This window comes from Tupaia chinensis, unplaced genomic scaffold, assembly GCF_000334495.1.
Source record: "Tupaia chinensis unplaced genomic scaffold, TupChi_1.0 Scaffold144378_1, whole genome shotgun sequence".
Lineage (NCBI taxonomy): Eukaryota > Metazoa > Chordata > Mammalia > Scandentia > Tupaiidae > Tupaia > Tupaia belangeri.
In genome coordinates, this window is record NW_006204238.1 from 231698 (window position 1) to 257373 (window position 25676).

At 35.2% G+C, this 25676-nt stretch overlaps 1 protein-coding gene across 1 annotated transcript in view; it reads left to right on the forward strand.

Annotated features, from left to right (window-relative positions):
- The window catches only part of HCN1 (hyperpolarization activated cyclic nucleotide gated potassium channel 1), a 385667-nt gene that overhangs the window by 207913 nt on the left and 152078 nt on the right, over nt 1-25676 (forward strand). Inside the window, 1 exon segment of the mRNA XM_006172428.3 lies at nt 3262-3423. Coding sequence (XP_006172490.1) covers nt 3262-3423 — 162 coding nt within the window.

A 25676-nucleotide genomic window follows, 5' to 3' on the forward strand; every position in this document is an offset into this window, starting at 1 on the left:
ACTTATACCATACTTAAAAGTTAAACTAGGGATAGCTCCAGGAAGTGTGTTGATTTTTGGAACACACAATGTTAAAGTCTGTAAGGGGCTGTTCATGAAATTAATAATGTGAGCTGTTACTAGGCACTCCTATATATTACAGTTAGTACATGAATCTAGTGTACCAACTAATATTATGGTATTGGGAGTGGAAATGAGATAGAAGATAGCCTTTTTTATTGAGAGAGAGAGAGAGATTTTTGCTATAGGGCATGTGTGCTTGCCTGAGAGACAGAGAGAGACAAAAAGAAAGAAAGTGAGATATCACCCCTTAGGGGGAATGGCCATGCCACAGTCTCTTCTCCTCCATTTTCTCTTGGGATTTTGGGCATGCACACACATGTACCCCATGTGAGTTTCAAGCCACTGGGTCTTGGACTCAAACTACAGTCAACCATGTTGCCTTAAGTCAACCATATCACCCTAAGCAACTATGCCACCTGCTGGCCCTGAAGATAGCCTTAAATTTAGAGATTATCCTATTGTCCTATTGTTTATAGAATTATGTGGAAGTGAATCAAAAAAGTAGTCATATGTTATGAAAAGCCTTATATCCCCATTAACTCCCTCTATGAAAATAGTGGTTATGCTTCTATAGAGACTATTTAATAAGAGATAATAGGGTTTTTGTAAAGGAATTGATAAATAACTATTAACATACAAAAGGACTTCTTAAAATTCATGGAAAAGCAGAATGAAAAATAGGAGTATATTGTAGTGCTAAAAATTTGAAATTCATGCATTTTTTTCATAATATGTATTTTTTTTGTTGTGTTTTTCTTTTCCTTTTTTCTTTCTTTTCTTTTCTTTTTCTTTTTCTTTTTTAAGTTTGCTATAGTGCAAATGTGCTCTCTGGGGGGAGAGAGAGAGTGTGAGTGAGAAATCATTCAGGGGAGATAACCACAGCACAATCCCTTCTTCTCCATTCTCCCTCTTGAGATTCTGGGCATACACAAACATGCACTCAGTATGTTTTTCAAGCTGCTGGGTCTGGAACTCCAATTTTGCAGTTGGACATGCAGGATTCAGCTGTTTTAACCACCATGCCAACTGGCTGGTCCACAATATGTTTTCTATGAATGTTTTGAAAACCGTTCTATGTTATTTTAATGTAGTGAATAATTTTTTAAAATCCCACAAAAGAATGAAAATTCCTCAAAAGAAAGTAGAAAATACAAAAAGTCAGGTCTCCTAAGACTAGGCCTGGTTCTCTGCAACAGTCCACACTCTACTCCAAAGTCTAATAGTAAAATAATGGTTATTGCCTCTGTGCTTATAATTTGTAGACTGACAGAGAATTTTAACAGTTTACAATTTACCTCCAATAATTAAGCTGAAAGGTGGCACGTCTCCTGTTTGATCGAGAAGTTTATACTCTGCAATTTTACTATATTACCCAACAATGCAACACTGGCTCATCTTCAACCATCTTCCTAGAAAATACTTACATGCATTTTTGGATTCTATTATTACAGTAAAAGAAATTTAAATTCATGTTGATTTTCCCCAGTACTTTATCAGTAGAAAGGTTTTTTAAATGCTTTTACTGTATTACTTTTAATGAGAATTATTTATAAAAATGTTAGTTCAGTTTCTATTCTCAAATTCAGGGAAGACATATCAGAGGGAAGAATACCAAAAAGATGTTTCTGCGGCTTTACCAAAGATAAAAACAAAATTTTAAAAGCAGCTTAAAAGAAAGTAATTTTTTAATGCTATAGAGTAAGTCACTATGTGTACAGCTGTCTGAATATCAAAATATGTTATCTAGTGCCTTTAAAATCTAAGACCCCCCCTATTTTCCTTTTAAAAGGAAGTCAGAACAGTGTGTACATTCCCACAAAGGAAAATTTTTTTTTGCCCACTATAATTATTATGTCAAAGAGAAGAGTGTTGAAAGAAAGAATTAACTCTCATAGAAATGTATCAAAGTGAAAAACATTTAATTAACAATAGATTTGGTGGTTTTATAAAAGCAACATCACAGATGTCCTGTTATTTTACTATGCATATCTTAAGATTTGCAGAAGTTTTCTTACAACGATATAGTTTCAAAATCAAAATACTAACTTTGTGGATTGTTTTATCTTTCTTAAATAATTTCCTAATCGATGTAGTCAATTCAAAAATATACCATTCTTTTGGGGAATTATCCAAAATGTGATTCTAAAAATCTTGAAATGTCCCGTTTCTATGTATTTATGCACATTTATTAATTTTACTGATTAGTAACTCCTTAACAATTAAAAAAAACTTCATTCTAGAATCTAGGTCTGCTCCCAATTGGGTTTTGTTATTCTAGATTAGCTAAAGTATGAGCAGAAACACTAGCTGAAGTATTGGCAGCAGGAGAGTGCTATAAGCTACTAAAGAAAATAATTAGGTTCTGATTCTTTTTAATAATAATTATAAAAATGAATAGATGCAGATACAAAGCTGGATATATGTTTTCAATTTATAAAATTTTGATGGGGAATGTTGATTTATCGTACGTTTTATGTTTTCTGAGATAAGTTCCAACTACTATCTTGGATTTTGTGAAAATATTAATTAGAAAGGGTCTCAGGAAAAGAATGCTGAACTATAAAATAATGCAGGTGGAAAAACATGCATAATTTTTAAAAAGTGTTATTTTTTAACCAAATCTTAGTAACTTTTTTTTCTGAATGGCTACTATTCGTATTTAATAGACACAATTAAAGTTGTACTTCCAATCGCATAGCAAAAGTTAAGTTACAATGTATTTCCAATTTTACTTTCTATTTTTCAGTTAAACTCTTTGTGTTTATGGTTTTCGGTCATTGGGTAATTTCTTTGTCTTTCAACAACTCTATTAATAAGGATGAGAAGTAGACAAGAGGCAACCCATCATTTGTCAATTTTGTTACCTTGCTTTAAAGCAGCTTTTCTAAAATGTCCAGAAGAACTGTAAATGAAAACTACTGCCAAAAAAAAACAATGTTCTTTAAGACATTATGTGTATGTATTCATGCTGTCTCTGTGGTGAGAAATGCACAGTTAGTGATATATTCATAAAGCAGAACGCCAATCTTGGTATAAAGGTAAAGCAAGGTAATCTCTGTTTCTACCTATTTCTAAAAGCTCTTTCTAGAGTTTTATTAAGTTGAAACTTACATTACATAGAACTACCTATGGACATTGATAGTATGCGTTATTTTTAAAAATGGATTATGAGAACTAATGTTATATTTTGCCCAACAGATATTCCACATGACGTATGACCTTGCCAGTGCAGTGGTGAGGATTTTCAATCTCATCGGCATGATGCTCCTCTTGTGCCACTGGGATGGCTGTCTTCAGTTCTTGGTTCCACTGCTGCAAGACTTCCCTCCAGACTGCTGGGTGTCTCTGAATGAGATGGTGGTAAGTAACCCTTCCATTCTACACTGTGCCCTTTCCACATTTCATCAAGAACTTTTCATTATTTAGACTACAAGGCTCTGGCTTCTCCATGAATGTTTAGAGACAATTTGATTCTACCTTCATGGGTATAAAATCATTTTATTTACATAAAATGTCCCTGGGGATGTATTTGTTACAACATCTATTCTTGTATACTTTGTGTATATGGAGGAGAGTTATTTCCAAGCTACAAACACATGCTTGAAATTGTGGTACATTGTTCTTTCAAAAATGCCTACAGCTTATACTTATTCCTTCTTTTTGTCAATTTTTTTTTTTAGCATTTACTATATTTAAGACATAAATGTGTAGGGATTTTAAACATACAAAGCTATGTGCATCAGTATAAGTACAAGTAAGTTTGAAGTGAAGTGATTTTTCAGATCAAGGCAAACTTGGAAAAGATCTTTAAACTTAACTCTGAAATATAGGTAAATATAAAAAATACCTATAAAATATAAATTTGGTTTACATAGATAAGTATATTAATAATTAATTAAATATTCAATTAATGTCAATAATACATTTAATTATATAATTAATTATATATTTAACTTTATCTGAGTACATGTGTATTCATTAAGTATTTTTATGTAAGTTCTCATATTTTTATATTCTCCTACATTTTAATCAAATTACATTTTATAAAACATGGTTTAACTTAACTGCAAACTATAATAGACTTCTCGTGACTAACATTTTATACTAGATAAATCTTACGATATATTTACAAAATTTTTACCTTTGGTATAAATCACATTATTCTTTTATTTTATCAGACTGTTCCATTAATTTTTTTGACTGTTGTTATCATTACTCTTTTTAAGACAGTATCTTGCTGTGTTGAAATCCTCCTGCCTTAGCCTCCCACCTGGGACAACAGGTGGTGTAAGCTACCACGCCCTGCTTTTTCAGACAGAGCCTCCCTACGTTGCCCAGGCTAGCCATAAACTGACGATGTTCTAGCTTCTGCCTCCCGAGTCACTGGGATTACAGGCACACCCCAGTGTTCCTGGCCTTTGGGTTGGACCAAGTATCAAGCCAGACCTCCCATGTGGCCCCAGCCTGCACAGCACAGTGCCTTCACCTTGTGGAGAGTGCCAGCACAGCTGGCTGTTGTGCTTATTCCTTTAGAGGTACATGAACATCTTACGATTACTTTTTTCTTCTAATAAATATAGTTCAGTCTTTGTATTTGGAAAGGGGTTTACATGACGCCTTAAGTAGAAGCATCTTCCTTTCCTCCTTTTTGCTTATCTATTTTTCTCCTGCCCCCCCTACTCCCACCTTTCCTTATTTTCTGTCCTTTCATTGAGATCTAATATTCACCTGGACCTCACCTTCATTTCTTCATATATACTTAAATTTCACCATCTCACAGACTTTCCCTGATTGCAATATCCAAGGTATCATTGAGCAAGTCGGTATTTTAATCATTAAAACAGTCAGCAACAGCTACAACCCCAAGGACACGTGCTCTTGATTGTAGGTACTTTTTTGTGTCCTTCATATTAGCACGTCTTTTAAAGTTTATTTGTTCTTTTCTGTCTCTAGTGCTATCTTTTTGTGTGTGTGCTGTTAAAACAGAATGCCACAGGCTGGGTAGTTTACAAACCATAGAAATTTATTTCTTACAGTTCTAGAGGCTGAGAAGTGCAATATTAAGGTTGTGGCAGTTCTACCTCTGATTCCAAGAGGGTTCTTGCTTCATCCTACAGAGAGCGGTAATGCTGTTCTTCACATGACAAAGGCAGAAGGACTGAAATCCTCTCCTATGAGCCTTCTTTACACAGCATTAACTCATTAATGCGGCTGGAATCCTAATCACCTAAGCACTTCTACCCCTCTAGGCCACTTGTCGAACACTGTTGCCTTGGGATCAACTTTCAAGTGCCAGAATTTTAGCAGACACATTCAGGCCATGACAAGTGCCTAGAAAACTAACTGGCACATCGCTTTGTTATAATCTCTTCTCTCATCTTCAAAAGTTTGAGGCCAGGCAGTAGCATGGTGTTAGGCAGCTGGGTCCCTGTTGATCATGAGGTTTGAGTCTCAGACCTGGTGACTTGAAAAAACATACTGAGCCTGTGCATGCCCACAATCCTGAGAGGAGAATGGAGAAAAGGGATTACGGCATAGCCATCCCCCTGGGTGCTTTTTCACTTTCTCTTTCTCTCTCTTTCTGTCTTCCTCCAGAGAGTGCATTCCCCGTAAAAATTATGAAAAAAAATTTTGAGAAATGTTCCACATGGGCGTTTGTATAACTAAAGAACAAAACAAGAGGGCTCAATTGACTCACAGTTCCAATTTGTAATGGCCCCTTGATTGTAGATCTGCCAATTCACTTTTCTTTAAAAAGGCAAAATATATGATCAAAACCTTAATGAACTTATTTTTCAGGGGAGAAAAAATCAATAACTCTGTCATCTGGCTACGGATTGCATGGATAGAAAAAAATGTTAAAAATACTACCAAAAAATAATTTATCTTTGGTACCAACCAATATTTAATTTGGCAAATATTTATTTTAAGTTTTTCCTAGGTATGTTTCAGAAAATGATAATTATCATTGAAAGAGTATAAAGCTATTCAGGGATTTTTATAAAGAGCCTAGAATTATGTAAGTATAATATAGGGCAATACACTAGTTAGTATATTTAGTGATAAGAATATTAACTGGATAAAATTTTTATATCTTGACCACTTTTCATTAAATACTGTGATGTGTGTGTGTGTGTGTGTGTGTGTGTGTGTGTGAGAGAGAGAGAGAGAGATGTCTTTAACATGATCAAACCTTCAACCTTCATTATATTCTGATGTTATAAAACATCATTTCTAAATTTGCAATTTACTTCTCGAGTCACCCTTTATTTTGCCTGAGGTCTGTTTATAAAATTGGCTTCTTTTATTTTACATTAATTTTGAGATTATTTTCATGTATAAATCTAATGTTAAGGACAGAAAACGATTAAGTTTATGTTCAACTAGAATAAGGAGAAATTCACACATATTGTGTATATTAGTGACATGAAAGGAATAACCATAAAATATAAGATTTTTGTATCAATAGAGACTCCCAATGGAGTCATTTGATCTTGGAGATATTATTTTCTACCCTAAAACAACAGATAGTTTTACAGTCCTTTCATCACATCAGCAACCAAAAAGCAAACCGTATTTACAAATACAGTTATAATAGAGATGTGAAAATCTAATGTAAAATGAAAGCACTATGAATTTATTTATACACTTACTATAATGTATACAAAATCCTATTTTTTGACTATGCTATTTTATTTAGTCTGTGCAGGAACACAATGAAATAGGCTTTTTTTAAAATCCCATTTTATTGTTCAGAAAACTGATCTTTTTGGAATTAAATGACTAGTCCAGTGTCACACAAGTATATGATAGAACCAAGAGTTGAAAGCATACATATCTGTCTCTGTAAGTTTTGCTTTGCACACCATTAAAATGTCTTGTGTTGGGACCAGCAGTTGGCATAATGACTACGTTGCTGGACTCCCATGTAGTCAACCGTGGTTCTAGTCCCAGACCTGGTGGCTTAAATTCACACTGGGCACATGTGTGTATGTATGTGCCCAAGATCCTGAGAAGAGAATGGAGGAGAAGGAATTGTGGTGTGGCCATCCCCCTGGGGGGTGATTTCTCCCTTTCTGTCTCTCTGACTTTCTGGTGAGCACACGAGCGCTATAGCAAAAACTTCTCAAAAAAAAAAAAGTTTTGTATTGTAGAAGTTATAAAGAACACTTAAAAAAAGTAATAATAAAATACAAAGACTGCAGTTGAAGCACTCTAGTTACAATAAAAAACTTCTCTAATATCAGCATTTGAACTCTGACACTAAAAAGTAACAAGACATGGCTTCAAGATGTAAAAAAGCAAAATCAGATTGGAAAAGCAGAAATTGAAAATCCAGACCAAGATGAATGTGTGTTTTTCTTTTTTTAATATCTTCCATCTTTTTAAAAAGAATTACTTTATTTAACTTTGTTTGTTTATTTCTTTATTTTAACTTGACAAGAAAGGGACAGAGAGAGAAAGTGAGAAAGCAAGCTGCCAGGTCTGGGACTTTAACCGCAGTTGGCCAAGTGGGAGTCCAGCTCCCTTAACCACCATACCACCTGCTGGCCCTCATATCTTCTATCTTTAAATAGAATATATGATTTATATGCTTGAATCTACTTATATGCTTGAATATTCTTAACCACTATACATATTAAAATTATCCTTATCTCTTGCATATTTGCATTTATACTCATATCCTTATCTATATCAGACTAGTTAGTTAAAATTTATGATGAAAAATTCAAAGACAATGTTGTAGCTCTAATTATGCTGTTGGTGATTTAATGTTTATTTTTATATTAACTGCTTCTGTATTTTATTCCATAAGAAGTAGGTTCAATTACTTTCAGGTAATTCCTCTGCAGTCTAAATTCCTCATTGAAATAATTAGTACATATTATTTATAAAAGCCAAACTCCAGGTCCTAGCAAGTGGCATAATGTCAGGTGCTAGACTCCCACATGGCTGACTATGGTTCGAGTCCCAGATCCAGTGGCTTTAAAATCACACTGGACGTATAGGCATGCATGCCCCAAATCATGAGAGAACAGAGGAGAAGATTGTGGTGGGGTCCATCCCCCCAGGTGGTGATTATTTCTCACTTTCCTTCTCACTGTCTCTCTCCAACAAGTGCATGTGCCCTATCCTGCTCCCCCCAACAAAGGGATGTTCCCTATGGCTAAAAAAAAAAAACTAAAAAAAAAAAAAAAAAAAAAAAAAGGCAAACTTCAATCATGGTGGACTGCTTAAATCGACTAGGAAGGAGATAGTGACTTGAAAAATTCCACATGAGCAGGATTAATCTTGCTTTGCAGCTGTAACATTTTCATTTGTTTTATTCTAAAGTGTCTGAATTAAAGCATTCCATCTGAATGAAAATCTTCCATTTTATGGATAATTAACATTTAATAAAATTAATTTTCTTCCCAAGATATTTGGTGGCTTTACTTTTAAGTATAAGAAACCACAATTGTATCACTTGATTATAATAGGATTCAGAATAATGATTTTTGGATTAAATTACAAATATATCAATTTAATGAATATACAAAAATAAAAACTATGATAAATTATAGCTTCAATATTGCTCTGAACCGGATGTAAACTATCTTCTATACCTTAGGAAGTCACTGAATATAATAGATAAGGATCTGATTTGCAACTAAACAGTATATTCCTACGAAAATCTCTCTAACAGAAGTCTGAAGGTGTCTTTACAGGGATCCCATATGTTCTACTAGAAATCTTATAAACTATGGTGACATGTTGGTGATAGCTTTAAAGATTTCATCATTAGCCCATTATATATAAATCTAGGATTTTTTTAATGCTGTCTGAATGGAACCTGGATATGCTTTCATACTGTAGTTGTGCCATGAGGTGCTACATCAAATAATTCTGACTCATGGACAGATTAGTAAATGGTGCATTTATACCACTTGAAGGATAAATGACAACATAGTAAATATTATACAAAATTTTCACCATAGTGAATATGGAAAAAATGTTGGAAAACTAAATCACCTACTTTAGTGCCCTGAGTTGTTGAGTAATGTACAAAAGTGCACATTCTACGAAAAGTAGTGGCACAATAGCACTAAACTTACACTGTATGCAACTAATGTTTTAGCAAAATACTATCCATCACAATACATTCACACTAAGATAAATTTGTTGATTAATTTTGTTAGGATTTGATCTGTAAATTTATGTTTTAGCTTCATGAGAACTATAAGGCTAAACAATGTTTATCTCGTTTTAGACTTGTATTTATTTGATAAGATTATAGTCAAAACAAAGCCAAATAAGGGGCCTTTCCTTGTATTGTTTTCTTTTATTGTAATTTGAATGCGTTATATAACTTTGCTCTAGAAACAAGTGCTCTTCTTGAGGAGAGGCAATTTGCCTTTACAGATATCTATGTGTCCCACAGATCCTATACTAATCTTGCATATGTTGCTAACTAAATAAACATTAATTGCTTATAATCAAAAGAGTAGTTATCAACAGTATTTGAGAAATATATATAAAGGACTTACTTTATATATCTGAAGTGTTCTTCCTTAGTTTTTGCTTTAATTATTTATCATCAAATTATTTCTTCAAAGATAAATAATCACTCGACCAACCCATGGGCTATAAATATAGCATATTCTAAATTAGTGAATTACAAATTAATGAGCTTTTAATGCTCTTTGTTTCTGTGGAAATAAGACAGCAATCATTTACAGAAAAAAATGAAGATGTATAAATCAACCTCATGAAAATATCAGAGAAAAAAGATATACATGGTCTGTAAGGATCTAATTAATGAAGTTTATGTGGAGAAATAAGAAATTCAATTGAAACACTTGGTTACTACTCAATTTTATTTTCATTTGATATGATATGGCAGGAACAATCTCCAAATAACCATGCATTTTCCACATATTCCAGGTCCCTTTCAGTCAGGTGGGGTCCTACTGAAGTTATAGTTAATGAGGTATGAGTGACATATTATTCAATAGTATGGTTAATGAGCTATCAGTGGCATATGAGTATCATATTTCATTTATAGATCTAAGCATTAAAAAAAAAATGATGTACTACCCTCCAGCTCTCTTTTTCCCCTCTAGAGACATGTCTTAATTTATAATTCACAAAATAACTAAGCCTATTTTGATTCATCTAGACAGAATACATAGGGGAGAAGTTGGTAGAACTGAATTTAGAGACATATATGTTGAATTGCCTTCATCCTCTGTAATTTTTGGCAAGTCGCTTAACTTTTCTGTCCTTGGGATATTCATCTATAAACTGAGTACATTTGATTTGCTCTTTCATTTAGATTATCTATTGAGTACCTCTTGGTGCCAGACACTTTTTAATTACTGAAGATACAATAAAGAATGAGACAAAATTTTTGCCCTTATTAGGCTTACATTCTAAATAGCCTTTTTTTTTTTCACACCTGTTCTTTTTAGGTTTGCCTTCATCCTCTGTAATTTTTGGCAAGTCGCTTAACTTTTCTGTCCTTGGGATATTCATCTATAAACTGAGTACATTTGATTTGCTCTTTCATTTAGATTATCTATTGAGTACCTCTTGGTGCCAGACACTTTTTAATTACTGAAGATACAATAAAGAATGAGACAAAATTTTTGCCCTTATTAGGCTTACATTCTAAATAGCCTTTTTTTTTTTTTTTCACACCTGTTCTTTTTAGGTGCTAAAAACTTTAAAAGCTTAAAAAAATACAAAGCTTAAAAAAATGTAAGCTCTACTATAAAGGAATTTATAACCAATGAAACACAAAATTATGTACAATGCCACTAACATCAATTTGAATGGAGTCATCTGAAATGTACACACTGGCCAAAGATGCTTGAGCACCGAACTTGTGCTGGTGCAATGCTGCCCTCTTTCTGTTTATCAAGGTGTGAACTCTTGAAAGTGAAGCCATTGTTTTCTCCCATTTATTATACAGCGGTGTTTTATTTTCTGATTTTATAAAAACCAAAAATATATTAAATGTATTAAAATATAATCATGGTCTGAAAAAAGTAAGAAAAGGAAGCCATTCACATAAGCCTTCTTTTAAATAAAAATAATAATTTAGCTACCTGGAAAGCACAGTTTTTGTTTGTTTGTTTGTTTTGTTTCCTAACTCATGCAGTAGTCTGATAGTGGTAGACCTCTGTGGATTTAGATAAAGTCTGGTAGGAATTTAAAAAATAAACTAAAGATTGGAGAGACACACATTAAGAATATATTTATTTCAGCCAGCCATCAGCTGGTTTTCGATAAGGTGATATCTTAGTCTGCAATTTTGCTACTAAGGGAATTACTCCAGACTCAGTGATTTATAAACAATGGAGGTTTATTTTACTCATGATTCTGGTAGCTGCAAAGTCCAAAGGTGTAGGACTGGAATCGAGCTGACTACATCACAACTTGTCCAACAGAAACTGAGAAGATAATGGGTACACGAAGAAACAGAGAAAAGGAACCATTACCCTTTTACAACAACCTGCTCTTGCAGTAACTAACTCCTCACATGAGCCAAAACTTGGTTGGTCTTGCATGAGGCAGCATTGATCCATTCATGCAGGCAATGCCTCCATAATCTAATCACCATCCTCTATGCTTCACTTCTTTAAGATCTCATGTCCCAATACCATTACACTGGAGACAAATTCCAAAACGGGAACATTGAGGTGGCAACCATTGTCCAAATATAACAACGAGGGATCAAGATACTTCAGTCACTTCCAGTTCAAAGACTATAGTGGTCACAATAACAATGTGTTAGGTGTAGGCAGAGTAGAAATGCTATTTGCTGAGATCTTTTATTCTAAGAAAATGATTTTGGAGAAAAAACCCAGTAAGTATTATTCATAGGTATGTTCTCATATAAAAGTAGAACATAAAAAGCTAGGACGATTACATTATCTATTGATAATCTAACAAATGTATAAAGACAAAAACAGGACCACTTTTTGTTTTACAAAGCCTATTTAACTACTTAGTGATTGACTTAAATAATACATAGAAATGTAAAATCTTTTAACTAAAATATATCATTCCTATCTTTGGGCCTCGTACCCTATTTTATATTTGAATTTTTATATAATAAAAGTTGTCTTATTATGATATTATTGATTTTTTTCATATAGAGTATACTTTTATAACAATTTTTTAAAAGTTCTAACAAAATGGTAACTAATTTGCTGACAAATCATTGTAGCTTTGCTGTAGAAACATGCATTCAAACTTCCTATGAGTTATAATAATAAAGTAGGTCAGCCGCCTGCTGAGTGTTGTGATTCTCCTTTGCCATTCAGTTTTTGCCCATTAGCAAAACCTGCCTGAAGACCACTCTCTATCCGCTAGAAACATGACTCATCACAAAAGGGAAACAGTTCACATACTGAGCTCTTCCTTCTCAGATACAGATTTTTTTTATTAGAACAAACATACAGAAATAAACTCTAATCAGACAAATGAAATGTGTATTTTAGAAAACCATCAACTTGAATTAGAGTCCCCTAGTAGAGAGAGGTAAAGGATATTGATTAAATTATAAGTTGTCTATGACTACATTGAGTTGCTTTAAAAATACAAGTCTTCTATGGTTTGAATACTGGTTGTCCTCCAAAGGTTCATGTTTGCAAATTTGGTCTTCAGAGTAATGGCAATGGGAGAAGTGCAGGCTAGAGGATGGTGATTGGATCAAGGAAACCCTGGTCTCATCAAAAGATAACTCCTGTCTTGCTAGAGACCAAGTGATGTCTAGCTCTTATGAAAAGAGGCTAGTTACCAAGAGAGCAGGTGCTTTTTTTCACTTGTTGCTGTTTTTTTTTTTTTTGCTATTGAGTGCATGTGCTTACCAGGAGAGAGAGACAGACAGAGAGAGAGAGAGAGAGATCCCTAGGAGTATAACCATGTGGCAATTTCTTGTGGGGCTTTTAGGCATACATGCACATGCACCTGGCATGTTTTTAAGTTGCTGGTTCTAGGACTCCTACCATGCAGTTGGCCACATGTGATTCAACCACCTTAGCCACCATGCCACCTGGCTGGCCCAAATCTCTTGTTTCTTAACAAACTGTTCAGTCTCCACAATTTCTGTTAGCAATGCAAAATGGACTAAGACAAAGACAGCCAGATATTTCAAACTCTTGTTTTCTTCTATGAACTTGCTTTTAAATTTTCATCAATAGAGGGAACCAGCAGTTAGTGTAATGGCTATGTCGCTGGACTCCCACGCAGTCGACCGCGGTTCGTGTCCCGGACCCGGTGGCTTAAAACTCACGCCGGGCATGTGTGCGTGCGTGCCCAAGATCCCGAGAGGAGAATGGAGGAGAAGGGATTGCGGCATGACCATCCCCCCTGGGGGGTGATTTCTCGCTTTCTGTCTCTATGTCTCTCTCTGTCTGTCTGGTGAGCACACACGCCCTATAGCGAAAAAAACTCTCAAAAAAATTTTTTTTCATCAATAGAAGCACCATTTATGAAGTCATCTTATCTAACAGGTGGCTCCTGCTAAAATTGGAAAAAGAAACAAAACAGCTTACAATCCAATATTTCCTCCCAAAAGACTGATTTACTAGCCTTATAATTCATTATACTAAACTAATTCTCTGTACTCTGTGTGCGTGTGTGTATAAACAGAGAGAGAGAGTGTGCTGATGAATATTATGTGACTTTTAGAAATGTAGCATCAAGGTATATCTAACACATCTCACATATACTGATTAAAATAGTAAAAATACATTCACTCTCATTTTACAGATGAAGAGTTTGGCCCAGAGAATTGTTACTCTATTTGCATAAAGCCAGATGCAGACAGTATGGGAGCTGGTTATAAAATATATGTTTCTCCTTGGGTTAATTCTGAACCCCCCATTCTATTCTGCTTCATGACCCCAAAATAGCTTCATCGATTAGAAATCATTGTCAAATAACATTTACAGTAAACAACTATGAATTGTCTTTACCACTGCAATGACTTGGAATAGTGTATGAAAAAGAATTTAAAAATCTCATATTTTTGTATGCATGTGCTGGTTTGTAAAAATATTTTTGTATATGTGTTGGATTGTTTTGTATGTGAGTTTTGTACATGTGTGTTGGTTTTTAAGGTTTCTCATTTTCCTACTGCCAGAAATCCAAAAGAATCTGGCAAAGAAAAGCAATTATATTTTCTCACTTATCCCAATTTCTTTATGTACTTAGTTTTACATAAAAAATATTGTTCTGAGTTAATGTAGGCTGTAATAAAAGGGTAGTATTTTCTTAAGTCTGGGAATCAGTGCAATAGCTGCTTAATAGTTTTTGCTGTATTATTCCATTTACAGATGTGGAGACATCAGGCAATTCATATGAACTTCCTCTCTTTCGAAAGAGTCCAGAGTTACTACTGTCTTTTAAAAATGTTTAACATATATAATAACTGCACATATTTATAGAGTACAGTATTTTTTTGATGCATGAGTACAATGCATTAAGAACAAATTAGAACCATCTGCATATTTATTACCCCAAACATTTGTCATTATTTTGTGTTGGGGGCATTTCAGTTCCTGTCATTCTCTGACACAGCTGTATGAAATGTGCTGATAAGACTCCGCATCTCCAGAGGCTGAGCCCCCATGGGAGGTCCAGATTTGATTCCCACCCAGGCATGGTGGCACATATTTGTAGTCCCAGGTACTCAAAAGACTGGAAGGAAGATCAAGATACAAGGAATCTCTGCAAATAGCAAAACACTCTGTTTTAAGAAAACAAAAGAGACAAGAGTGTCCTGAAACAAGAGTGTATAGCTACTTCCTACAATGGAGAGGTGGCTCTCTACAGTTTTCCTTTTCTATTCCATCTTACCATTATTTCTTCCTGCTACTACCAGTGACCTAAATATGCTTCTATGTGTTATATAATCAGAGGTGACATAAAGAAAGACATGTGGTAAGTGAAGGATAGCAGGAACATTTTCTGAATCTTAATATAAACATTTTAATAATCTAATTACATATTCCATCATTTCTGAGCAGCATTTTGTTGTCTTTTGAAAAGTAATTCCAGAAATGGATAATCCCTATCAAAAATTGAATTTAACTCATAAACTTGTAGTTTATTTCAGCTATTTTACCTATATTCTTACAACATATCAACAACTATACGCAATTTATCAAATAAGGTCTTAAGAATACTTGTATAGGAGACCAGCAGATGATGTAATGGTTACATTGCTGGACTCTCATATAGTGGACTGCAGTTCGAGTCCCAGATCTGCTGCTTAAAACTCATGCTAGGTGCATGGATGTGTGTGCCCAAAATCCCAAGAGAAGAATACACACTCATGTGTGTGCCCAAAATCCCAAGAGGAGAATGGAGGAGAAGGGATTGCAGCATGGTCATTCTGCCTGGAGGGGTGAGTTCTCACTTTCTATCTCTCTGTCTCTCTCTGTCTTTCTGGCGAGCATACACCCTATAGCAAAAATCTCTCTCTCTAAAAATCAAACAAACAAACAAACAAGAAATCTGTATAATAGTTACTGATCCATTTGCTTTATGTTATGAAGAAATAGAAATAGGTTCCATATAATCAGTGCCTAGGTACTCTTTTAGAATTTTCTGTCCAGGTGACTTGGAAAAAGGACACCACCCAAATAAGAATTAATACCTGGCTCCATTTTACAACCTGCTATTTCTATGCATATGGAAATGTGAACATCTATCTCTGGACTGTAATTATTTTTTTCTCATTTTTTTTTCTTCTTAGAGAGATTTTTACTATGGGACATGTGTGGTTGCTGAAGAGTCAGAGAGAGACAGAGAGACAGAAAGCAAGAAATAATACCGCCATCTCTTCTCTTCCATTCTCCTCTCAGGCTTTTGGACATGCACGTACATGCACCTGGTGTGAATTTAAGCCACCAGGTCTGGGACTACTACTGTGATCAACTACATGGGGGTCTATTGGTGGAACCATTACACCATCCACTGGCCCCATTTTTCCTTATTTTATGTGCTTGATAATGATGACTGTTATGTATGAAAAGTTGAGAATTAACCATGCCATCTTCGTGGTTCATGAAAAGTATATGACAATGGATCACAACATATGTTCTATAGTCCAGTAACACTTTCTTAGGCGTATTATAAAGTCAATACTTTTTCTTTTTCTAAATATGTTCAAAGATAGAAATCAGTATAAGATATAATGTGTATTTATAATTATAACATCCACCCTAGCAATTGATGTATATTTATAGAGAGCACTGTGCTAGACTTCCCTTCTGTTTTTAAAATTGTATTTATTTACTTATTTATTTATTTTAATTTGACCAGAGAGGGACAGAGTGAGAGTGAGAGAAAGAGGGAGAAAGAGAAAGCAAGCTGCCAAGTCTGGGACTCAAACCACAGGAGTCCAACTCCCTTAACCACCATGTCACCTGCTGGCCTCCACTTTTGCTCTTTTGATGAATGTAACAGTCTAAGATCCTGATACCGGCAAGTTAGGGAAACTTCTGGCCGAAAAATATTTCACTTAAATTGTATTGAGATGAGCAAGCAAACTACGCTTTCTCAATTTGCCAGGAATTATATATCCTTCAATTTACTATTTATTTATTTATTTATTCATTTATTTATTTTTAAAGTATGGTCTTTGTTCTAAGACCAGCTATTTATTCATTTTTAAAATAAGGCTACTTTATAGTTGAATAAAATTATAATACCATAGGTGAAAATGCCATTTTAAATTATATCCATTGCTAAAAAAAAGAAATTTGCTGTGTCTTATAATTATAAAATATTAAGCAAATCAAATCTATGAATCTGTAACATTTATAGAAATTATTTTCTTAAAGACAACATTTCATTTCACTCATCAATTTTATTATTTATCTGCAATATTTTGTTCTTACAGTATTGGATTAGAGCCTTTTCAAAAGAGCTTTTTTGAAAAGTATGAGAAAGACTTAAATGCATACAGATTTTTCTGCAGTGAGCATGTAAAAATAGTAACTTTAGATGTGATAGATCTGAATACAGTTTGTATATGAATATTTATGGGAATCACATATTCTAAAGTTTCCAAATGTATTTCTTTCTCAATTTATATCCTAATGCATTGTGTGAACAGACTAATCTTCATGGTGGTTTAGTGTTCTACAGAAATTAAATGACCACAAAACTTGAAAGAGAAAACAAAAAGGTGAATAAACACATTAGTTTACAGAAGAATGAAGAAAGGGATAGAAAACACAGGTACAAGTAGCTAATGCAATACAGGCAGGCTGCTTTTTCTCCATGCTGTTTCTGCCGTTAGGGCTATTCACCAGTGTTACTCGGTATTGCTTTTGTTTTTCTTTTTAATCACCAGAGGGCATGTGCACTTATGAAAGTAAGAGAGACAGAGAGAGAGAAAAACAAGAGAGAGGGAGAAAGACCCCCTCAGTGGTGTACGATCACATTATAATCCCTTCTTCTCCATTTCTCCATCCTGCCAAAATTGTTGATGCACACACAGAAATACACACACACACACACACACACACACACGGTGTGTATATCAAACTCTTATGACTGATTTCAAACTGCAAACTGCAGTTAGCTATGTGGGGTCTATCTTCCTTAACCCATCACTGGATGTTTTTGAAGTCTGCTCTGTTTCTTCTAAAGGAAATAAAACTTACACCCCCCCCATCTTCTTTTTTTTTGAGAGGTTTTTGCTATAAGGCACATGCGCTTGCCAGAAAGACCGAGAGAGACAGAGAGACAGAAAGCGAGAAATCACCTCCCAGGGGGAATGGCCATGCGGCAATCCGTCCTCCTCTATTCTCCTCTTGGGATCTTGGGCATGCACGTACACATGCCCGGCGTGAGTTTAAGCCACCGGGTCCAGGACTCAAATTGTGTTCAACTACATGGGAGTTCAGCGACATAGCCATTATGCTAACTACTGGTCCCAAAACTTATACCCTTTGATCATAACTATCTAGTGTTTCATATCCTAAAACTGCTTCTTTTGCTATGCAGTGTTTTTATTAAGTTATTTTATTTCCCATGCAGGAACTAAACAATATAACTAATGGGTATATTTCCACCAACTTTTATAGTAGGCTATTATTATAATTTCTTTAACTGTTTTAAGTTATTTGAGTTACCTAATGTTTAGGACCCACGGTCAGGTCTTATTATTTGGTTCTTTATACATCTGGCAATTTTGCAGCATCTATTCACAACCATGTGCACAAACGCCTAAATTAAGTGAAGAATGAAGAACTGATTAGAGTGTCATAAATACCTTTTCAAAGTAATTTTATATCCGATAGGCAATATTATGTGTGTAAAGCCAAAATCTTACTTGAACAATAAGCACTAGGAACCAAGCAAGAGACATTTAAAATACCTATCAAAAGTTAAGCAGGAAGTTGGTCACAAAACTAGACCTAAGACCATAGTCTCCTTACGTGTACTCTCCTCCATTTCCCACTAATGCATGAGTGGAGAAATCATGGACTAGTACAGTTGAGATAATTTGGTAAAGTATAATTTTCCCTCCCTTTTATTGTTTCTCTTTTAAAAATGGGGTTTACCCTTATCCATTCAAGTTAGTTACTGACTTAAACAGAAATAATATAGACCTTACCAATATCTCTCTGGAGGAATAGTTTTATTTATTTATTTATTTACTTACTTACTTACTTACTTATATTCATTCACTGTACATCAGTACAGTATACAAAATGAGATCTTTCATACAGAATATACTGTATATTGGCTCAATCAGGGATATTACCATACATGTTATCATCAAATGAATAATTTCCCATTTCTTGTTTCTTATATATTTTGCTTTTATTTTCTCCCTCTTGATTCCTTACCTCTCACTGTCTGCCATTTTCTACCCTCCTCCCATCCTTCCTCGTGTATCTAAGGTTGTTTCCCATGCCTTTTTCCCCCACATTTTTATTGATTCACCAAACATCTTAATAAATCTAAAAATGTTCAATAGAAAGCACAACTGATATATACATACCTATGAACACATGTCTGGATGTTGGCATAAACCTCAATGAATAAAGTGAACATATAATAAATTAGCCACTAGTGGAGGTTATATAGCTTACTGCAGTAATTAAATATATATTTTAATTTCAAGAAAAAAAATTTAGTTTTTTTTTTTTGCTCAAACTAAAAAAAGTTAAGAGAAATTTGCTTAAGACTTAAAGCCAGGAAAAAGGTTAGGATTCAGTTCAAATAGTAGGTAGATGAAACTATCAACAGTTCAAGAGAAGACAAAAATCCTTAAATATGGAAAATAAAGCACAGAAGAAAATCAGTAATGTTTTAGTCAAAAGTCATAAAATTCTATTTTACCAGGTCCATCCCATATAATTAATCTGTCTTCTATTAAATTTGCCGTGTTTCTATGGTCTGATCTGTCCATTTAAACTCTGGAAGTTAACATTCAACTCTGACCTTATCCTTTAGGCTGCCTATTTTCTAGGTTGTTTTTGGTACCCTTATTTCTGTATGTCCAACTCTTATCCTTTGGATTCTCAATATTCTAACACAAAGGAACAGGATAATACAAATTTTATGTTCAGTCACAAAATTTGTTGGGTTAGGACTTATGATTGACTTACTTGTGTCTCTTTTTGTAAAGAAATAGGACTAACTGGAGGAGACCATGTGTCAGGTGCACCTCTGCAAAGAAATCTGCACACTTGGGATATTTGAAATGAAGAGGTATATGGGGAACATCAGCAAGAAGGCTTGATTACGAGTGTGCTAGAAGGGACCAAACTTGTAGAATGGAGGAGGGTTTGTGACATCCCCCATAACTGAAACAGGGTATCGGTGATGGAGACTGCACACTGACTCTCTTTGAGGAGGAATGCTGAGTTATTTGCTTATCTTGTTAACAATAAAAAAGCATAGTAGAAATAATGGCTATTTCAACCAAAATTAGAGAATTAGTTGTTTCATGCTAAGTGATCAGAACATGCAAGGAACATGTGATTAATCTTAAATTAAATGCGAGAAGTTGTTTTGTGAAGAAGTAAGCATGATCAGGCTGTGCAGCTAGATCATAATGCATTTACATTGCTATTATGTCACTGAAAACAGCAAACTTTCACCCTGCTGGCTTTCTCAAAGTTAATATCTCTTTCCTTCTTTACCTCATTTGGCCTACTGCTGAGGAATATCTGATGGGCAATTCATGAGTTAATACTTCAAGATCTTGAGTCTTACTACACTTGTAGTCATGGTAAACAGTTATGTGACCTAGGGGAGCCAGCATTCAAATTTTCTATTCTAAATATTATAGATAAAGAAAAGCTTTATTATTATTGAGCATGTGGCATCATCCCCATATCAGCAAAAAGATAAATCTAGCATCTTAAATTTATCCTAAGAGAGTTGTTCTTTGGTTTCAGTTATGTAGTGTCCAAGTTACACTAAAAAAGATTTGAGAAAGTATTGTATATGGACCTAGATAAGGCACACACTCCTTTCCACACCACAAGATCAAGTTGCATCCAGTTACTTGCATGACACAGGATGCATTCATTAGTATCTAGGGGCCAGTATGTGATGTGGTGGCTTGGGTGCTGGATTCCCACATTGTCAACCACAGTTTGAGTCCCAGACCTGGTGGCTTGGGAGTCACTCAGGGCACATGTACATCCATGCCTAGAATCCCAAGAGGAAAGTGGAGGAGAAGGGATTGCAGCATGGCCATCACACTTGGGGGATGATTTCTCAATTTCCCTCTCTCTGTCTCCTCCTACAAATGCATGCACTGCACAAAAAAAAAAAAAACTAAAATAAATAAATAGACATAGTATCTAACTATATGTCACCTAGTTTATTTATTGAGTGACTATTTTTACATATCTAGTGGGAAAGTAAATTTGCTTTGTTTATTTATTTTTTTAGAGATTTTCTTTCTATAGCGTGCATGTGCTGACCAGGAAGACAGAGAGAGATAGTAGATAGAGAGACAGAAAGTGAGAAATAACTTTCTGTGGGGGGATGGCCACACCACAATCCCTTTTCTTCTATTCTCCTCTTGGGATCTTGGGCACACACGCACATGCACCCGGTGTGAGTTTAAGCCACCCCGTCTAGGAATCAAACCACGCAGTTGACTACATGGGAGTCCAGCGACATAGCCATTATGCTAACTGCTGGTCCCATAAATTTGCATTATTAAAGAAAATCCTCATGGCTGTCTTGTTTTTTTCCAGAAAATATAGCATAAACAAAATAAGCAACTATAAATATAATGTCAGGCAGAGCAAATGCTATTAAGAAATCTGAAGCAAGAAAACGAAATACTGTGACCTGGATCCTTCAAGATCGAATGGTTCTTAGATGCCATCTTTAAAACGATGACATGTGAGCAGAGAACTCAAGGAAATGAAGAAACAAGTTATGCAACTATTCAGAAGAGGAATAGTATGGGAGAAAGGGACAGCACATGCAACACTGGCTGCTGTGGCTGAAGTGCAGTGAGAGAACAAAAATGATGCTGGATGATACATAGGGACTGGTCAAATTACAGAGGTTTCTCTTGTAAACCAGAGGAAGATTTCAGATTCTAGTCTTTGTGTAATGGGAAACTAATGACAGCTGGTTGCCCACCCCCTGGAAACCCATATCATTGACAAAGGAAGAGAGTACTATATTCATATTTCACAAAATTAGCTACATCGCCAGGTGCCGAGATGTGCAATATTGTGAGCATACTCTGAGTCCACAATAGGTAAGTGAGATGGGCAGAGTGATGTGGTGCTCAGCAGTGTATAATGAAACTGAGGCTGCCGGGAAAGAGCAGCACGCAGCAGCGTAGTGACTTTGACCTAACTAGTGAGGCCCAGCCGTGTAGACACCAGCTCTTTGCACCCTGGAGGAAAAAAGGAACACAGCGGCCTACATAAGTAGACCAGACTGGATTGACAACACATGTGACATATTTCTGGAGCTGGGCGGTAGCCATAAGAAGGGCATGACTTTCTTTGGTCACGAAGGTGAGAGCTGCTGAGAGCTTAATTTAGATACAACTATTAAATAGACCTCATGTCATTCTAAGGAGAGATACCTTAGGTAAATTTATTCTTTTATTATGTCAGTGAGTGTCAACAAATATTTATCGACTGCCTTCCTTGTGCCAGGCACATTTGTAGACACTTGTATTTTGCCCTGGGAGTTCTACATTCTAACTGTACTTATTACCTATAGTAGGAATAACTGCAGGTAAGCTTGATTTCCTCAAGTATCGTGATCAGTGAAGAGCAGCAAAGCAAATGTTTTCTTTCTGGCAGTCTTAGACCTTTAGAAGGGCTTGAGCTCTTTGATTTATGTTTCTGCCTTCACTGTTTGAAAGATTCTCAATTTTTATTCCAAATTGAGATTGATTATTAGTCAGTATATGTAATATTATCAAGAATAGTGTTTTATTATTCTTTTTACCTTTTTTAATATCCTTAAATATCATGTCTTTCAAGAAATGTTTTCTAAAATACTCTGCGTATTTGTATTTATATCAAATTAAAACACTAAGAATCCACTTAAAAATGTGCTATAATTATAAAGTCATATCTTGTTGGTTAGCTGGACATCTTTTAACTCTGGAAATAATCTTCAAAGTCTCTGAAGCATACCTAGCATCTTTCTCTATTTAGATCATGATACAGAGTTCTTGGAATAACTCCATGAAAACGAAACAGAACTCTATTTAAATAAAAAAAAGAGAAATTTCAATATGGCTCCTCTTTTTCTAAAAATGATAAAATATGTCATATTTTGGTTAGCTGGACATCTTTTAACTCTGGAAATAATCTTCAAAGTCTCTGAAGCATACCTAGCATCTTTCTCTATTTAGATCATGATACAGAGTTCTTGGAATAACTCCATGAAAACGAAACAGAACTCTATTTAAATAAAAAAAAGAGAAATTTCAATATGGCTCATTTTTTTCTAAAAATGATAAAATATGTCATATTAATTTAAAGTAGTTCTCCTTTTTATTTATTTATTTATTTATTGCCATAGGACATGTTTGCTCTCTGGAGAGAGAGACACACACACAATGAGAGGAAAAGTGAAAAATCACCCCTGGGGTGAGGAGGATGGCCATGCTGCATTCCCTTCTCTTTCATTCCTCACCTGGGATTTTGGGTACACACACACATGCCTGGCATGATTCCCAGGCCACTGGGTTTGGGACTTGAACTATAGTTGGCCATGTAGGAGTTCAGTGTCCCAACCACTATGCCACAAGCTGGCCCCATTATTTCCCATTTTAACTTATCATGATCGTGGCTTCATTTTAATTTCTTTCTTTTGCTATAAGAAAAAAATTTTCTGGAAAATATTAAATCACTCTATGATTTTTAATTTTAATGCTACAGTATCATTTGGCCCATTACATTTCCCTGATAACTATATATTTTCATCTGAAATTTGTTTTATCAAATGTGCTTGATAACGTCTTTGATATGCACATGGAAAGGTATTTGAGAAAGTATTTTCTTTGCACATTATAATTCAAGTTACATGTTACCTCTTTGAAAAAAAATGGTGCACTTAGGTTTCTCATAAGGAAAAAAAAAATTTTTTTAGGAGAGGTTTTTGCTATAGGGTGCGTGCGCTCGCCAGAGAGATGGAGAGAGAGACAGAAAGACAGAAAGCGAGAAATCACTCCCTGGGGGGATGGCCACGCCACAATCCCTTCTCCTCCATTATCCTCTTGAGATCTTGGGCACGCACACACATGTGCCTGGTGTGAGTTTAAGCCACCAGGTCCAGGACTGGAATTACATGGAAGTCCAGCAACATAGCAATTACGCTAACTGCTGGTCTCCACAAGGAAAATATTTTTAATGACTTCCCAGTAAGATTTTAATAGACTACTTGCAATTGAAAATATGAAATAATTAGGTTACTAAATTGAAATAGTGCTTTAGTAAAAATATAATCACGTAATAGAATGCATACAGATTTTTTCAATAAAATATATCTTCCAAATCTACAGAAGAGTTATAAATTTTCTTCTCCTTCCTTTTTATTTTGGAGATTTTTTACTATAGGGTGCATGTGCTCACCAGAGAGACGGAAATCTTCTCCCATCAGGAGGAAGTATTATTGTCCGCAATTCCTTCTCTATTCTCCTCTCGAGATTTTGGGCATGCACACACATACAAGTCACCTAATACAGGATTTGAACCATGGTAGACCATGTGAGAGTCTAGTGTCTTAACCACTTGACACCTACTGACTCGAGTTACAAATTTTCACTTAAAAAAAAAAGGAAGATGTTCATGGAGCCTAAGGATAGATACTTAGAACATCACAGAATCTTTTATGTGATTGTTGTCTTATTAAGTACTTTGTTAGTGTTACACAGTTATTGTCACACAGGTTTCTGTGAGGAGACATTTAAATTTATATTCTTCCTATAGTTAGGTTATAGGAAAAACATTAGTCACTATCATAGACCATATTAAAGGATGTACTCTTCTTTCTGCTTAGTGTTTGTCTTTAATAATTGAGCTTACTTCACGTTAATAGCCCTCATTACGCATCATGTTGTTTAATCAGTTCTGAAGTACACCTCGCTAATCCCAATTACTCACTATAAATGGCAGGCCTAAGGTGGTCAGGTGTGTCAATTCCATTTGTCAAGAACTTTTTCATGGCTTATCCATTCTGTGTCAACATCAGGGTCTTTATTGACTGTCTCATTAGTTACAACTCTTCTACCAAATTTACCTCCTGCCTCACAGATCTTTTAGGTAATCAAAATTGGATGTACCCACATGTTTTTTTCATCTTGCCAGCCCCCAATAGTCCTGCTTCTACATGTTGAAGTGTTTCTGGAATTCCCTGTCACATAGTACTGGGCCTGGTTTGTGTTTCCAATAAAATGATAGGAGTGATGACTTGTCACTTCTGAGATTAGGTAATCTTCTGTCTTGGGTTCTTTCTATCTTGGATTACTTGATCTGGGGGAGCCAGGGGCCCTGTGCAGAGCCTCTAAAGTCTCTTGCCAATAAACATATGAAAAACTGTAAGTGAATCCAACAACTCATCAGATAAAGAATTCTTAGTTGACTTCTGGGCAGACTCTTTCAGGAGAAATCTTGAGCACCCTTCTAAGCTATGCTTTGATTCCTGATTCTCAGAAACTGCACAGATAACAAATGTTTGTCATTTTAAACTGCTAAATTTTAGGATAACCTGTTAAATGGCAGTAGAAAACTGATGTACCTGGCATTATATCTTTTATTTTTTGTCAACATAGCCAATGAAGCTTCAAGCTATATGTGTCTTCCATTGAAACCACACACCAAATGTCACACTCTTTTTTTTCTTTTTTTAGAGGTTTTTGCCTTAGGGCATGTGTACTTGCCTGGGAGAGAGATGGAGACAGGGAGAGCAAGAGGGGAAATAGGAAATCATTCCCCCAGGGGGAGATGGCCAGGCTGCAATCTCTTCCATTCTTCTTCTAGAGACTTAAGCATGCACACATACATGCCTGGTATGTTTCAAGCCTCCGGGTCCGTGAACCACACAGTTGGCCATGTGGGAGTCCAGTGACATAGCTGTTTTGCCATCTGCTGGTC